The following is a 17,096-nucleotide window of genomic DNA, read 5'->3' as shown; positions in this document are numbered from 1 at the left end:
AGCGTGCCAGTTTTGTGAATGGCATAACTTGGGTTAATGCCGTATTCCTGCGCATGCACAGGGATCTGCCGGTCCCGCGGGAGTGACGTCATCACCGTTTCGGGCCAATCACAGTGCCAGAACGCCGAAAACAGGAAGAATCTGCGAGGGGACATGATGGCGGCGGAGGGGCACGAGGAGCACTTTGAGGGCTTCGATTTCAGGTAAGTAGCAACATAATGAGCTAGTACGCTATGCTCATTACTTCCTCTTCAATCCTAACTCTTGCTTCTAAAAATTGGTATTGGAAGAAATTGGTAAGAATTGAAGACAAAAAGGTAAACTTATATCTGGTTAATGCTTGGGCACAATAAACAATTCTAGAGATTTTATATCAGTTGGAAAAATGTTCCCTTTTAGACTTTAGGTGAACCACACCATAGCAGATTTACTGCTACAGGGCATACATATTAAAGATGCATATGATAAGAGGAAAAGTTGCCAATAATGGCAGACGATAAATTCATATTCATTTAAATTGATGACATTTTCAAAAAGTCAAACACAATTCTGTATAAAAAATATAAATATGTTTTAAAAACTTTAATTTTCGGTTTTCAGACATGTGTATCCTGCATTTTCCATTCAGTGCACTATTTTATATATATCACGCCCCCCTGAAGATGTTCAATTAACGAAACGTATGTCGGAGGCGGTACCTGGTCACGTGACATGCTCTCCGACCTGTGGAGCTAGCAGCCGGGAACTTGTGGTTGTGCTACGGCGGTGGCGGCGATCCCTGACGACCCAAAATTCATACCGCACATTGGCGGTTTAACATCTGCAGCCCCAGTGCCGGGTAGGCACTTATACAGTAAGAGGCCATTTGGCTTTTCCTATGTTTTGTAAGTGTTTTTAATAATAGCAATATTACGCTATTGGCTTTTCCCTGGTTTTTCCACATATTCTTATTTGGAACGCCTGGGGACGAGGTTATACATCTATTTTACTGTCAACATGTGTGCAGGCACAATCCTGCTCAAGCTCATTTGACTATCTTTTTCATTAAAGTAGTCAACTCGTTCTGGTAAGCGCATCCATTTTCTTCAGCACATTTTGGGTGTAAAGAAGATTCAAGTGTGGTGGTGGCACTTTAATTTCACTTAAGATCACAGCAAAGAAGAAGATTCAATTACCTACTTATTATCCACTTTATATTGGGACTTTATGTCATAGAGGCTACCTATGACACAGAGACACTATTTAATATAATAATTTTGTATTAGTTCACTTTATTGTTATTATATATATATGATCACGGTTATAGGCAATTTATTAGTTTATCACTTGTGGTTTAGCGGCCTCTACCTATCTTTTCAACTATTGCAATCAGTATTGTATATGAGGAGCAGCTTTTTGTAATTTTAAGTTTTGTATTTATTGTTCGGCGCTGAATGTCACTTTTTCTATCTATCTATCTATCTATCTATCTATCTATCTATCTATCTATCTATATATATATATATACACACACACACACACAGATCAGCGGGTGCCAGTGAATGGATGGGCACTGATCCTTGAGGAGATGTAAACTAGGCAGACCTCCATTCTGACAGCAGGGATCTAAATGATTCTCTCCCTGCAGGGAGTAAAATCCATCACATCCCTTAGTAAAAGCACCACAGAAAACACTGGCCAGGCATACATTTAACCCTTTGATCACCATAGATGTTTAACCTCTTCCCAGCTGGTGTCATTAGTACAGTGACAGTGCATATTTTTAGCACTGATCACTTTATTAGTCACTGGTTCTCGCAAAGTCAGTGTCCGATTGTTCATCGCAATATCGAAGGTCCCGCTATAAGCCACTGAAATGTATAAATAAAAAAATAATAAAAAAAAAATCAGTATATATCCCATAGTTTGTAGACGCTATAAGTCTATAATGCTATAATCACACAAGCCAAGTACATGACAGCTAATCAAAAAAAAAAAAAAAAAAAAGCCTTCACTATGCGCCGATGGCCAGTGCATGTATGACCACCTTGAAATCAGCATGTAAAATCATCACTATAAATTCTGAAATCCATGACTAAATATCTATGGCCCATAACTAGTCCTGGGAGAAGCTACAAGTTTATACATTTTTTGAATATCCCCAAATAAAAGAACAATAAAACTGTAGTGCCAAACGAGCCTGGCATGGAAACAAAAATGTGCAACCCAGAAGTTGTGTGAAGCTCTTAGGTTATAATAATAATGAAAAAGAATGATAGGAATTTTACTGTGTTGGAATACAAAATGAGCATGGTGTGGGAAGTGTCACTAAGCGCAGTATAAATCTCTGCCAACTAGCTCTTTACCTGGGCATTCTAGGTCCAATCTTACAGCAAATTTCCATTATAACATGAAAAACAGACAGTTTAATAGACAATAAATGGATATGGATCCTTTAAGTGGGTTCAAATTAATGGCTAGTATACAAGTTCTGCTGCAATCCAAAAACAATACAAAGACCACCACGATCAACAGGAAACATTAGGTCCTCATTTGCCCTTTCGAATGGGGCCACTAGCAATTGTATGCAGGGGACCCAACAGAGGTTCCCCGCGAATAGCTATGGGTGGCAGCCCCACCTGAAAGCAATGAGGGGCCAACAGTTCCTGCAGCTAATCATGACCCCTCGTACATAGTCACTCATGGAGCTACTGTATTGTTACATTGACCTGCAGGATTTTAATGAGCAAAGTTGCAGGGCCTTTACACACGATTTCCCTTTGAGAGTATCTCACCAAAAATGCCACTTCTGTTGCAGGGGATGCTCAAAATCTGATCTGTATCTTCGTGTAGACTTCTGGGAAAATCAGTAAGCCAATCACACAAGCAGGAAATGGCATATCTGGGGGGCGTTCTGTACACCATTTGCATACAGGGCGCTTCCAGGTAGCCATATTGCATTTTACAGAAAATGTCAGAGCTGCAGAGTGAAAAGGATAGGTAATTTCTAACAACATTCAACTACAATATGACTTGTGTCGCAATTGTATACGCTATATTGTTTTATTTTTTTCATTTGCTAGATTTTTTTTAACCATGAAAGTAGAGTTATCCTTTACCAAGTTCAAACACATATTTAAATATATCTCATAATTAGCATGAATCAGTAAAAAGTACAACCTGTATCATGTAGAACTTAATGGATTTTGCAACATTTATGACCGTAAACTCACCCAAGTTGCCTCGGGACAAAGCATAGAAGGTTTTATCACTTATGTCATCACATTAACTATAATAATAAAAATGGTTGCTATAAATCCATTCTATGTGCCTTTCCATTTATTTTCTGCTCTTTACGAAGTAAATATTTGTGGGCCAAGGACAATCAAATACAAGATGTGCTTCCAGGTGTATCACTGTGTACCACAGTAAGACAGTCTTCCAAACAGTGTCTGATTTATTTGGTTAGCAGGATGAAAAATATTTCAGATCTGTATACAAAAGGAAATTGTCCAAAAAAAAAAAAAAAGTGAAAAAAGCAAACACCCTAAATACAGTTTTCAATTTGATTCTAGATGCTAAAGCCGGCCATAGAAAGATCGAAATTCATCTGGTTCAGCAGGAACCGGCCGAATGTCGGTACGTTTATGGGCAGGCTGGTTGTACAAAAGTTGATCCATTGATCGTCTTCAGTACAACAAGCCTGTCAGGTTTTTTTTCCACCTGATCACTTGCCGGCAGTTATATCTGCCAGCAGTAATCACTGTATTTTGCCGGTGGGGAAGGCTCTGTGTTCCCAACCGGCAGAACAAAAAAGCGCTGTGGGGAGAATTCCCCATCAACACTGACTGTGAAGATACAGGAATCAAGCGATTCTCCTTCTTTCAAACGTGGTTAAAGCGGTGGTTCACCCTAAATAACAAGTTTATACCATTAAATCCAGCATACTAGCGTGAGCTACAGTATGCCTTTATTTATTTTTTTGGCGCCGTACTCACAGTTTAATCCCGTAGTGAAGTTTCAGACTCCCGCGGGGAATGGGCGTTCCTTAGCAGAGGGAAGATGATTGACGGCCGGCTATGGCGCGTCGCGCTTACCGAAAATAGCCGGAGTAGGTCTCGGCTCTTCACGGCGCTATACGGCGCCTGCGCACAGACTAGGAGCTGACTGCGCAGGCGCCGTGAAGAGCCAAGTCCTATTTCGTCTATTTTCGTGAAGCGTGACACGCCCTAGCCGGCTGTCAATCATCTTCCCTCTGCATAGGAACACCCATTCCCCACGGGAAGTCTGAAACTTCACTACGGGATTAAACTGAGTACGGCGCCAAAAAATAAAATAAAGGCATACTGTAGCTCGCGCTAGTATGCTTAATGGCATGCTAGAAAAAAAAAAAAAAAAAAAAATTTAGGGTGAACCCCCGCTTTAAAGGAAAGAAAACTGCATAATGTACAGGTGAAACTCAAAATTTTTTAATATCGTGCAAAAGTTTATTTATTTCACTAATGCCACTTAAAAAGGTGAAACCAATATATGAGATAGACTCATTACATGCAAAGCAAGATAGTTCAAGCCGTGATTTGTCATAATTGTGATGATTATGGCTTACAGCTCATGAAAACCCCAAATCCACAATCTCAGAAAATTAGAAAATTACATGCAATCAATAAAACAAGGATTGTACATAGAACAATATCGGACCTCTAAAAAGTAGAAGCATGCATATGTACTCAGTACTTGGTTTGGGCCCCTTTTGCAGCAATTACTGCCTCAATGCGGCGTGGCATGGAAGCTATCAGCCTGTGGCACTGCTGAGGCGTTATGGAAGACCAGAATGCTTCAATAGTGGCCTTCAGCTCGTCTGCATTGTTGGGTCTCATGTCTCTCATCTTTCTCTTGGCAATGTCCCATAGATTCTCTATGGGGTTTAGGTCAGGCGAGTTTGCTGGCCAATCAAGCACAGTAATCCCACCATCATTGAACCAGGTTTTGGTGCTTTTGGCAGTGTGGGAGAGGTGCCAAGTCCTGCTGAAAAATGGAAGTCAGCATCCCCATAGAGCTCGTCTGTGGAAGGAAGCATGAAGTGCTCCAAAATCTCCTGGTAGACGGCTGCATTGACCCCGGACTTAATGAAGCACAGTGGACCAACACCAGCAGATGACATGGCTCCCTAAATCAACACAGACTGTGGAAACTTCACACTGGACTTCAAACATCTTGCAGTGTGTGCCTCTCCATTCTTCCTCCATACTCTGGGTTCTTGGTTTCCAAATGAGATGCAAAATTTGCAGAAAAGAGGACTTTGGACCACTGAGCAACAGACCAGGTGTGTTTTTCTTTAGCCCAGGTAAGACGCTTCGGAAGTTGTTTGTTGTCGGGAGTGGCTTGACAAGAGGAATACGACATTTGAAGCCCATGTCCAGGATCCGTCTGTGTGTGGTGGCTCTTGATGCACTGACTCCAGCCTCAGTCCACTCCTTGTGAAAGTCCCCAACACTTTTTATTGGCCTTTTCCTGACAATCCTCGCCAGGCTGTGGTCATCCCTGCTACTTGTGCACCTTTTTTCTTCCACATAACTTTCTATTAATGTTCTTTTATACATCCAACTTCTTTTTCAATTACCTTTTGATGCTTTCCCTCCTTATGGAGGGTGTCAATGATGATTTTCTGCACAACTGTCAGGTCAGCAGTCTTTCCCATGACTGTGATTCCTACTGAACCAGACTGAGAGACCATTTAAAGGCTTTAAAGGTTATGGCTGAATTAGCCGTTTAGAGTGGGACACTTTGAGCCTAGAATATTGCACCTTTTCACAATATTCTAATTTTCTGAGATTGTGGATTTGGGGTTTTCATGAGCTGCAAGCCATAATCATCACAATTATGACAAATCACAGCTTGAACGATCTTGCTTTGCATGTAATGAGTCTATCTCATATTGGTTTCACCTTTTAAGTTTCACCTGTAAAGCCTGCCTAAATCTAAAGTAATATTTCAGATTTGGATATATTCAGTGAGAGTTCTCTCCATCAGATTCCAGATGATCCAGTTCAGATCTTTCACCTAAACTGAAAGAATCAAGTTCTTAGTTGCCAAAAAAAGGTAGTTGGGAACATAAAAATGTTGAACATTTACCAACAGATAAACTTGGTGGGGGATTCTGCTCACAAGGCGACACAAAACTCATAATTTTCAAGGGGCAAATGCCAATTTTCAATGCCATTAGTTGGACATATTGTATTCATTTTCTCAGTAAGCCTGAGCCAGATTATCTCTAAGGTGAAGGTGGATGTTCAGGGGGCCAGACAGACACACCTGCAGGGGATAGAACCATTGGTTTACCTGCCTGTCACTTCAAAATGGAGGATGTGCTTGCAGGCAGGCCAGGCCACTACAGACAACTCACATGAGATGACCTCAGTGTGCCTGCAACCAAAGTTGTGTGCGTTTGAGTCCATGTTTTACAGGTGCATGCCCAACCAGAAAAAAAAATTGAAAAGGAATATGCATTTTTAACCACTGGGCACTTAAACCCCCTCTTCCTAACCAGACCAATTTTCAGCTTTCGGTGCTCTCACATTTTGAATGACAATTACTCAGTCATACAACACTGTACCCATATGAAATTTGTGTCCTTTTTTTCACACAAATAGAGCTTTCTTTTGGTGGTATTTAATCACGTTGTTTTTTTTTATTTTTAGGATATAAAAGAAAAAAAAGACTGAAAATTCTGTAAAAAAAAAATAAAAAAAAAAAATAATGAATTTGTCTTCGCTTCTGATATAAAATTTAGCAAATTTGTAATTTTTCTTCACAGACAGCATATGCATACCACAAATTACACCCAAAAACACATTCTGCTATTCCTCCCGAGTATGGTGATACCACATGTGCGAGACTTTTACACAGCGTGGCCACATACAGAAGTCCAACATGCAGGGAGCACCTTCAGGCGTTCTGGAGCACCCAGGCCAATTCGGATATTTCTTTCCTACATGTAAAAATATTCATTTATTTGCTAGAAAATTGCATAGAACCCCAAAACATTTTTTTTTAGCAAAGACCCTAGAGAATACAATGGCGGTTGTTGCAACTTTTTATCTCACACGGTATTTGCGCAACAATTTTTCAAACGCGTTTTTTGGGGGGAAAACAGTTTTGTGCTTTAAAAAAAAAAAAAACGGTAAAGTTAGCCCAATGTTTTTGCATAATGTGAAAGATGAAGTTACGCCGAGTAAATAGATACCCAACATGTCACCCTTTAAAATTGCACACGCTCGTGGAATGGCGCTAAACTTCGCTACTTAAAAATCCCCATAGGTGACGCTTTCATTTTTTTTACTGGTTACATGTTTTGAGTTACAGAGGAGGTCTAGGGCCAAAATTATTGCTCTCGCTCTAACGTTCGCAGCGATAATTCACATTTGTGGTTTGAACACCGTTTTCATATGTGGGCGAGACTTACGTATGCGATTGCTTCTGCATGCGAGCATACGGGGACAGGGGCACTTTAAAAAAAAATTTTTTTAAAATGTACTGTTCATTTTACTTATTTTAGTTTGACACTTTTTTCCCCAAAAATATTTTTTTTGATCACTTTTATTCCTATTACGAGGAATGTAAACATCCCTTGTAATAGGAATATGGCATGACAGGTCCTCTTTACAGTGAGATATGAGGGGGTCAATAAGACCCCACATCTCACCTCTAGGCTAGGAAGCCTGAAATAATAATAATAAAAAAACAATCCTGGCTTCGATCGTAGCGGTGAGTTGGTACAAGCACCGGAGGGCAGCGGAAGGGGGGGGGGGTGGTGGTGCCCCCTCTCGCCTCCCGTAAGAACAATCATGCGGAACAGCCGCTATGATCATTCTAATGGTGTAGGGCAGGGGTCTTCAAACTACGGCCCTGCAGTTGTTCAGGAACTACAATTCCCATCATGCCTAGTAATGTCTGTGAATGTCAGTGTGTTACAATGCCTCATGGGATGTGTAGTTCCGCAACAGCTGGAGGGCCATAGTTTGAGGATCCCTGGTGTAGGGAATCGCTGGCTGAAAAAGCCAATATCTGAATGATGCCTGTAGCTGCAGGTAATTATTCAGATATCCCCGCACAAAGTCAAGGACGTCATATGACAGCCAGCGCGGGGGAGTGGTTAAAACGTTTTTTTTTTTTTAACACAAAGTTATGGCCGAGCATGGCTGGGTATGGCGGGGCATGGCAGAGTATGGGCAGGGTATTTTATTGCAGGGTATGGGCAGGGTATTGTATTGCAGGGATGGCTGTCTCTGTGACTTCAATTGTCACAGAGCAGCGCTGCTGCCATCTGCTCTCTCCCCTCTCCTCTCGCAATGTACCGATCGGTACACAGAGGGGAGAGAGGAAACCGGCGTCATAACATGACGCCGGTTTGTTTACAAGTGATCGCTTCATCATTTGACGGAGCGATCACGTGGTTAAGGTAAAGGGTTATCATTGACCCTTTACCATGATCCGTGAACCCGGCGAGCACGGACAATTTCGCGAGAGCGCATCAGGGGGCGCGCGAGAACGTCTATAGATGTCCTCCCAGAATAACTCGACCGCACTATAGCCGTCTTTCGGCTATGGCGCAGTCGGCATGTGGTTAAATGTGTTTTTTCTACAGAGCAGTGTGAAAGCACTTTTCTAGTTTTGATATGAAAACCCAATTTCCAGCTAGGACATCATTTACTTATATACAGGCATACCCCACTTTTAAGTACATAATGGGACCAGAGCATGTATGTAAAACGAAAATGTACTTAAAGTGAAACAATAACTTTTTTCACTTCTAGGATGTAGTAGGGGGGTCAGGAACTGTAGTGGGGGTGTCATGAGCTGTAGTTGAGGTCTCAGGGGCTGTAGTGGAGGTGTCAGAGGCACACTGGAACAGGGCGGGCTATGCTCTTTGAGCTTCAGCTCCTTCTACCACAGCCGGAAAATGTCTGTACAGTACTTGTAAGGCACTTTACATACACTCGCGGGTATGTCCTTACTCGCGAGTGTATGTAAAGTGAGTGTACTTAAAGCGGGGTATGCCTGTATAGCTAACAAGTCATAGTTGGTGAGGTTGAAAAAAAGACATCAAGTCCAACCTGTGTGTGAATATATGTCAGTATTAAATTGTATATCCCTGTATGTTGTGGTCGTTCGGGTGCTTATCCAATAGTTTTTTGAAACTATTGATGCTCCCCGATGAGACCAGCGCCTGTGGAAGGGAATTCCACATCCTTGCTGTTCTTACAGTAAAATAACCCTCTACGTAGTTTAAGGTTAAACCTCTTTTCTTCTAACCTTAATGAGTGGCCACGTGTCTTGTTAAACTCCCTTCCGTGAAAAAGTTTTATCCCTATTGTGCGGTCACCAGTATGGTATTTGTAAAGTGAAATCATATCCCCTCTCAAGCGTCTCTTCTCCAGAGAGAATAAGTTCAGTGCTCGCAACCTTTTTTCATAACTAATATCCTCCAGGCCCTTCATTAACTTTGTTGCCCTTCTCTGTACTCGCTCCATTTCCAGTACATCTCTACTGAGGACTGGGGCCCAGAACTAGACAACATACTCCAGGTGCGGCCGGACCAGAGTCTTGTAGAGTGGGAGAATTATCGTTTTATCTCTGGAGTTAATCCCCTTTATAATCCGTTTGCTTTGCTTGTAGCAGCTGGGCATTGCATGCCATTACTGAGCCTATAATCTATTAGTGCCCCCGGGTCCTTTGAACATCTCTCAATTTTTTGTTTTTATCTCAATGCATTTGTTGCATTAAGGTAAAAACCTTGTGTACAGGATAAACCCCCGCCCCCCATTTTTATTTAACGCTATGCACGAGAGCAGCGACTCTCATGCCGCGTACAGACGGTTGTTTTTTGTGATGAAAAAAAACGACGTTTAAAATCATGAAATAAAACAACGTTTTTGAAACTTCATTTTCAAAAACGACGTTGCCTACACACCATCGTTTTTCCAAAATGCTCTAGCAAAGCGCGGTTACGTTCGCTACTCTTTTCCATTGAAGCTCGCTTCATAACTAGCTTCTGAGCATGCGGGGGTTTAAAAACGTTGTCACACACGGTCATTTTTTGAAAAACGACACAAAAAATTCAAGCATGTTCGAATTTTTTTTTTGTTGTTTTTCAGAAGACATAAAACAACGTTTTCCCCACACGGTCATATTAAATGGCGTTTTTAAAAACTACGTTTTTTTTCTTCACAAAAAACGACCGTCTGTACGCGGCATTAGGCTCTCTGCCTCCCCACTGGTCATTCGCTCCCACTGCCGTCAATTAAATCTTTTAACGAAGGAGGGGGGCTCGCAAAAACACACACATACCCCCCTAGCAAGCAGCTCACTAGGGGGTTATTCAGAAGGCAGGAGGAGCCAGAAACACTGGCAGGGGACCCCAGAAATGGATGCTCAGGGCTTCTCTGTGCAAAACCATTATACAGAGTAGATATGCATGACATGATTTATTTCAAATTAAAATGTTTAAAATCACTTTAACTATGATGCTGCTTGTGAGTCAGCTTCCATCGGACTCTTCTGAAACAAGTGCGTTGCTTTTTTAAAACATTCCCTTTATTTCCTTCAAAAGGACGCTTAGTCTTCTAAAAAGAAAAACCAAAGTCCCTAGGCTGACCACATTTGCAATAATTTGCCAAAATGCTGATGGTTACATAAGGGGTTAAAATGGTTTACTGAGGATATACGGAAAACAAAAGCTTAAATTCCCATTTGTCAGTTTCACTGCATAAGCTGCTACAGTCGGATGGTCATAGTGTACACACAATTAGTGTGCCAGCACAGTGTTATGGTAATGTTTAGTGTTCACAGGGTTCACTGACAGATAACTATGACATGGTCTGCTCTAGAAGTTAACCGTTTGCCTTGTGCATCCCAGATTTCCTATAGAAGAGAGTACGGGTTACCCACTTCACAGTCGGAGCCCCTCAAGGAAAGATGCAACTCGAGGAAAAGAAAACTCACCAATTTTTCATCCACAGTGATGAGTTGCGTGTCTTGACTTTGGGTATGTGCCAGCCTCCATGTGGAAGTGTTCAGTGACCTGCAGTGCACAACACAAAAGTAAAAAAATGATTCATGCAACAAAAAAAATAAAATAAAAAGGCAGATAAATCATATATAAAAAAAAGTTAACTTATCCTAGTAGAAAAAAAGAAAAAAAAAAAGAAAAGAAAGGAGAAGGGCACCAAAATTATTTTTCTCCCCAATTAGTTCTGTCTGCTGAGTTCTTGGCAGGCTCCCACTAAGCAGTTTACAACAGGCTGCACTTTATGTCTGCTACAGGCTCCCCGTAACACAGATAGACTGCCACTGGCAAGAACTGTACTGCTCTATATGAATGTACAGCAGCAGACTTGTCACGAACAGACCAACACAAAGCTGCAACAAACATGGACCCAACATGATGGCATCAGAGGTGAAGAAGAACTAAATAAAGGCAAAGAAAAGAAAGCCCTTGTTCAGTTGCGTTAGCTGCATGGCTTGAGACAGACACTGCAAAACCAAACCCATCTAGGACCTCTTATTTTATTTTTTATATATAAACAGCAAATCTGTCATTGAGAAGGGAGAGTCATAATCAAAAAAACATTTTTTTAACCAGCTTTATATTAAAACCAGTTGCCTGTAGATTCTGCCTAATAATTAATGACTTCCTGATCTGCTGCTGAAGGGCATACAAGACGCATTGCGCCTGACAAATGCTCATCTTTGAAATGTCCGTATTCCGCCTCTCCCAGCACAAATCCCAGCATACCAAATGGGGCGCCTCAATAGGTAGTTGTAGTCCTCTCTGCACAAAATTCCAAAGGCCCTGGGGGCAGCCACAGTGCTGACCTTCCTGTATTTCAGAAGTCCATCGACTTACAGCTTCCCTTACTACTACATCTTTGCAATTCCTTCTACATCATCCATGTGCCAACTCAATCCGCTAAGATGCTCACAGCGACGATTATTTAATGCCGCCCATATGTGGATTCCCAAGTTTGGCCAACAACAAAACCTCCAATGCCTTTAGAATGGTTCTTGAAATTTGAACAGACAAGAATGGATGGAAGAACTTTATTTATATGGCTGCCAAATATGTACGCAACTGGGCAGGTTAGATCAAATCCCCAAACTACTAGAAATACAAATCTACTCCCATGTAAAGCCGTAGTAAAGTCCCCTTTGCCATTTTTACCAACAGGAAAGCCATAAAGCTTACCTGTAGATAAAACTAATATCTCCTAAATGTGCACCGTTTAGGAGAGATATTCACCCTGCATGCAGCTGGCGACATCACTGGTGCAATGCGCTCTGAAGGTCCGGCATGCGCAGGAGTCATCGCAGCTTTAGCCGCTCGTACAGCTGGAGCCCGTGAATGTGGAAGAAAGACCAGGGCAAGATGGAGGCCTTGTTAGGGGTGAAAGTGCACCGCTGGAGGGCTTTGCTCTAAGGCATTTTATAATGTGCTAGTATGCAATGCATACTAGCACATTAACCACCTCCCACCCTCCGTATTGACAAATGGCAGGTGGGCGGGGGCTCTATTGTTCTGGGACAAAGTCATATGACATCATCCCACTCTCGCTGCGCGCAGCAATCGGTGCGCTTCGTCCTTGGGACACGGTGCATCACCGATCTCAGTAAAGAGCCGATGAGGAGGCCCTTTACCCGTGTGATCAGCTGTGTCTAATAACAGTTGATCACATGTAAACAAGGAAATGCTGGTTATTGGCATTCCTTTCCTCACACAGTGTGTGAAGAGAGGGGAGATGATCAGTGGCATTTCCTCACAGGGGAGATCTGCCCCGATTACCAGTGCCCTGATTATCAGTGCAGTCCCATCAGTGATGCCAGCCAGTGTCCCTCAGTGATGCCAGCCAGTGTCTGCACATCAGTGAAGGAGAAAAATTACTTATTTACAACATTTTATAAACAGAAACAAACTTTTTTTTTACCAAAAAATAAAAAACCCAGCGCCGATTAAATACCACCAAAAGAAAAGTTCTATCTGTCTAAAAAAATTTAATTAAAAAAAAAATTATAAAAATGTTTGGGTACAGCAATGCATGACTGCGCAATTGTCATTCAAGGCACGACAATGCTGAAAGCGGACAATAGGCTTGGCAAGGAAGAGGAGGAAAGTGGTCAAGTAATTGACTTGGTTTTTTTTGTGGCATGTAATTTTTTTTGGGGGGGGAGTGGGGGCTTCAGAAGGAGTGGGACTTCCTGTCCCACTTCCTCCTTCCGTCCAGGGACCACTTAGGCGATACGTCATATCGCCTACAGCGGCCCCTCTCTGTAGGCGATCACCTGACCAATCACAGTGCTCAGCTGCCTTCTGAAACCCCTCCTATTGTAGTTCAGAAGACAGGCTCTGTGAAATGTGTGACACAGCAATGTATATTTACAGGACATAGTGAATATGTGTCACCAAATTCAAAGAAGTATAATTCGAGAATGCTTCAAAATACGACTTTTCAAACTTAAAGAGGATCGTTAAATTTTGACCACAGATACACCAAGACATTGTGTACTCTGCCTGTCACAACCCAGTGAAACAAACTACAAGTATCAAAATAAACAAAGTTTCAGACACCATAAAAAGTTAGACTTCAATTAAAAGAAGGAGAATGGGTAAATATGTAGTTCCCAATTTTGTTTCTTATTAAAATAAAGACTTTCATGTTTAGAGAGCGAGCGGTACAAATGGATGAATCATTGGACATGCACATATTAATTTCCTGAGGCGAATAATAAACTTTGTACGGGAAGAGCTCCCTAACCCAAATCAAAGCATCAAAAGACGTCATCTGAGGTCCGACATCCGGATTACAACATGTGGATTTACAAACATTTATTGCATTAGATCACTGAAAATAGTATTTTGTGCGCATTGTCATTTTTTTTCTCCTGGAGTCCATTGAGGAACACAAGAAGTTAGCATTTTGTCAGGTTATACTGTCTGCTACAGGAGCATTGGACACTGGCAAATAAAATCTTGTGACTGCCTAGATCTGCCAAAATTAAAGGGTTACTAACGGAAAAAAATAAATGTCTTTAAAATAACAAACATGTTAGGCCTCGTACAGACGACCGAACATGTCTGCTGAAACTGGTCCGCTGACCAGTTTCAGCAGACATGGTCGGTCGTGTGTACGGCCGACCGGACAGGTTTCCAGCGGACATTTGTCCACCCGACCGTTTGAGCAGACACATGTTTCTTAGCATGCTGGAATCCTGTCCGTCGGATATGTTCGGTCGTCTGTACAGACTCACCGTACATGTCTGAGCGGCCGCCATCCCTCGCATGCGTAGTTTACTTAGACGCATGCGTGGAAGCATTGACCTTCCAGCAACGCACACGTCGCCGTGTCATCGTCGCGGCAACGGCGCGGACACGTCACCGCGCTGTCTGTTTGCGCGGATTTCTGTCTGATGGTGTGTACAACCATCAGACAGAAATCTCCGAGGGGACATGTCCGCTGAAAACGGTCCGGCGGACCGTTTTCAGCGGACTGTCCACTCGTCTGTACGAGGCCTTATACTTACCTCCACTGTGCAGTTCGTTTTGCACAGAGTGGCCCCGATCCACGTCTTCTGGGGTCCCTCGGCGGCTATCTCTGGTCCTCCCCGCAAGAACTTACTACATTCATGCAAGAGGGTTCGCATTGTGATGAGTCCTTGCGGGCACGCTCCCATTAAACAGCGAGCGGCCATAGCCGCTCACTGTATCACTCGGCCCCGTCCCTCGGCGCTCCGCGTCACTGGATGTGATTGACAGCAGCGCCAGTAAATGGCTGCGCTGCTCTCAATTCATCCGCTCTAGCCAATCAGCGGCCAGGCTGAGCTGCGAACAGGATCTCGGGACCGAGCGTCACTCACAGAAGACAGAGCAGCCCCAGCAACTGGTTGGAGCATGGCCACTCAGGCTACTTTGTCTTCTGAGTGACAGGCGGACAGGCAGGTGTCATGAAATCCTCACCAGTCGCGGGGCACAGGTCAGGCTGCAATTTAGGGGGAAACGGGTCAGGATGCAATTTAGGGGGGGGGAAACGGGTCAGGCTGCAATTAAGGGACACTAGTAAATATTTTAGTACATGGTTAGTCAGGTTGAAAAAAGACAGAAGTCCATCCAGTTCAACCATAAAAAAATTAAAACAAAAACATACAATCCCTTATATCCAATTTTATACCCACAATTGATCCAGAGGAAGGGGAAAAACCCTAGCAAATCATGATCCAGCTACAGCAGGGGAAAACAAATTCCTTCCCGATCCCCTGAGACGCAATCGGATATTCCCCGGATCAACTTTACCTATAAATGTCAGTACTCCGTTATATTCTGTACATTTAGGAAAGTATCCAGGCCTTTCTTAAAGCAATCTACTGAGCTGGCCAGAACCACCTCTGGAGGGAGTCTGTTCCACATTTCACAGCTCTTACTATGAAGAAACCTTTCTGTAATTTGAGGTGAAATCTCTTTTCCTCTAGACATAAAGAGTGCCCTCTTGTCCTCAGTGTTGACCGTAAAGTGAATAACTCAACACCAAGTTCATTATATGGACCGCTTATATTTGTACATGTGGATCATATCCCCCTTAATCTGCTCTTCTCAAGAGAGAATATATTCAGTTCTTCTAATCTTTCCTCATAGCTGAGCTCCTCCATGCCTCTTATCAGTTTGGTTTAGTGGACAAAGGTCAATTTGGTTCAGAATATTGTTTTTCTCATTTTCCGCCTCTAAAACTTAGGTGCGCCTTATGGAGTGAAAAATACAATAGGTAAAATCCATTCTGTTCATTCTTTTAGGATTCCAATAACCTTTGTGACATCCCTGTTGGGATTGTCTACAGGCATATGGGGCGATTGCACTTCAGAAAGGGGCATTGGAAGGCTTACACAAAATCAGAGACCTGGCTGTTACAGCTTTGCTATAAGACGAGGGGCATGGGAGCTTCTCACCATGGAGAGCAGTGGAGGAATGAAGTCCGGCCTCCCTCTAACCAAAAGAGCTTTCAGTCAGGTTAGGTTTAAAAAAATAAGTATCTGCTTATGTGCCACTGTAACATCCTAATGTGTCTGCTTAGCGAAAGCAAATCTACCAGCGTCTTCAGTGAAGCAAAAAATCCGCCACTTATACAGAAGCAAGCAGTCTGAATAGCTCAAAAGCTTTGAAGGGATGAGTGTGATATTTTCAGTAAGTTCACAGGGTTTCTCCTGACCCCATCCTGACAGAGCTTTGAAGACTGGAGAACTCTACACCCTCCTGTACTAGGCTGTGAATTCTGGCTTATCCCACGAACATGGCAAATGGCAAACTTAGATGTCAACATTAAAGAACATCTTCACCTTTGGACCTCTTTCACATAGGCTTCAGCTTGCATAGGAGATCTCAAGTTTTGTTGAAGATTTTAAACTATCCTTCAGCTCCAGTTTGTAAAGCCTCGTGCACACTGGACGTTTTTACAGCTGCTGTTTTTGGCTTTAGGCGCTTTTTTTCCTGCAGCCAGTAAAGTCCCCGTCTTATCCTAGGTGTCCATGCACACATAGGCTGTTATCAGCATTTTTTGGCAAGGGCGTCTTCTGGGTGGAAAAAACCCTCTGAATTAGTAGGTTTTAAAGGGGAGTATTTCAGCTATAAAAACCCTAACTGATAATGTTTTTGAGCCATAAGCTTTTGTGGGAGTTAAAAATAAAAAATAAATTCTGCTTGAATTGTTGAATGTAGATTTTAATCCAATGCTGATTGCCACTTTAAACAAGCTGCTAGCAGGCTTCAGCACTTCTTGAAGCTTTTTTGACCGCTTGCTGAAGCCTGCTAGCAGCTTGTTTAAAGTGGCAATCAGCACTCGGATTAGAATCTACATTCAACATTTATAAACTGGAGCTGAACGGTAGTTTATAAGCTTCAACAAAGCTTGCTGAAAGCTCTGCAAATGCTTTGTCAAAGCTGGCTGTTGACATCACTCCTATACAAGCTGAAGCCCGTGTGAAACCGGCCTTAACTCAATTAGAAACCTTCAGCAACTCCATTAAAAGTCAACCTGTCATAAACCAGGCTAATAAAACTACACACATTGAGGAAAAGAATG

General features: G+C 42.5%; 1 protein-coding gene across 1 annotated transcript in view; it reads right to left on the bottom strand.

Annotated features, from left to right (window-relative positions):
- The window catches only part of NDUFS4 (NADH:ubiquinone oxidoreductase subunit S4), a 195,196-nt gene that overhangs the window by 136,085 nt on the left and 42,015 nt on the right, over positions 1-17,096 (bottom strand). Inside the window, exon 2 of the mRNA XM_040339344.1 lies at positions 10,981-11,059. Within this exon, the coding sequence (XP_040195278.1) occupies positions 10,981-11,059 (79 nt within the window). The remainder of the gene's footprint in view (positions 1-10,980; positions 11,060-17,096) is intronic.

The sequence above is a fragment of the Rana temporaria genome, chromosome 1 (assembly GCF_905171775.1).
Source record: "Rana temporaria chromosome 1, aRanTem1.1, whole genome shotgun sequence".
In the NCBI taxonomy this organism is placed as follows: Eukaryota; Metazoa; Chordata; class Amphibia; order Anura; family Ranidae; genus Rana; species Rana temporaria.
This window is presented reverse-complemented; position numbering and strand designations above follow the sequence as displayed.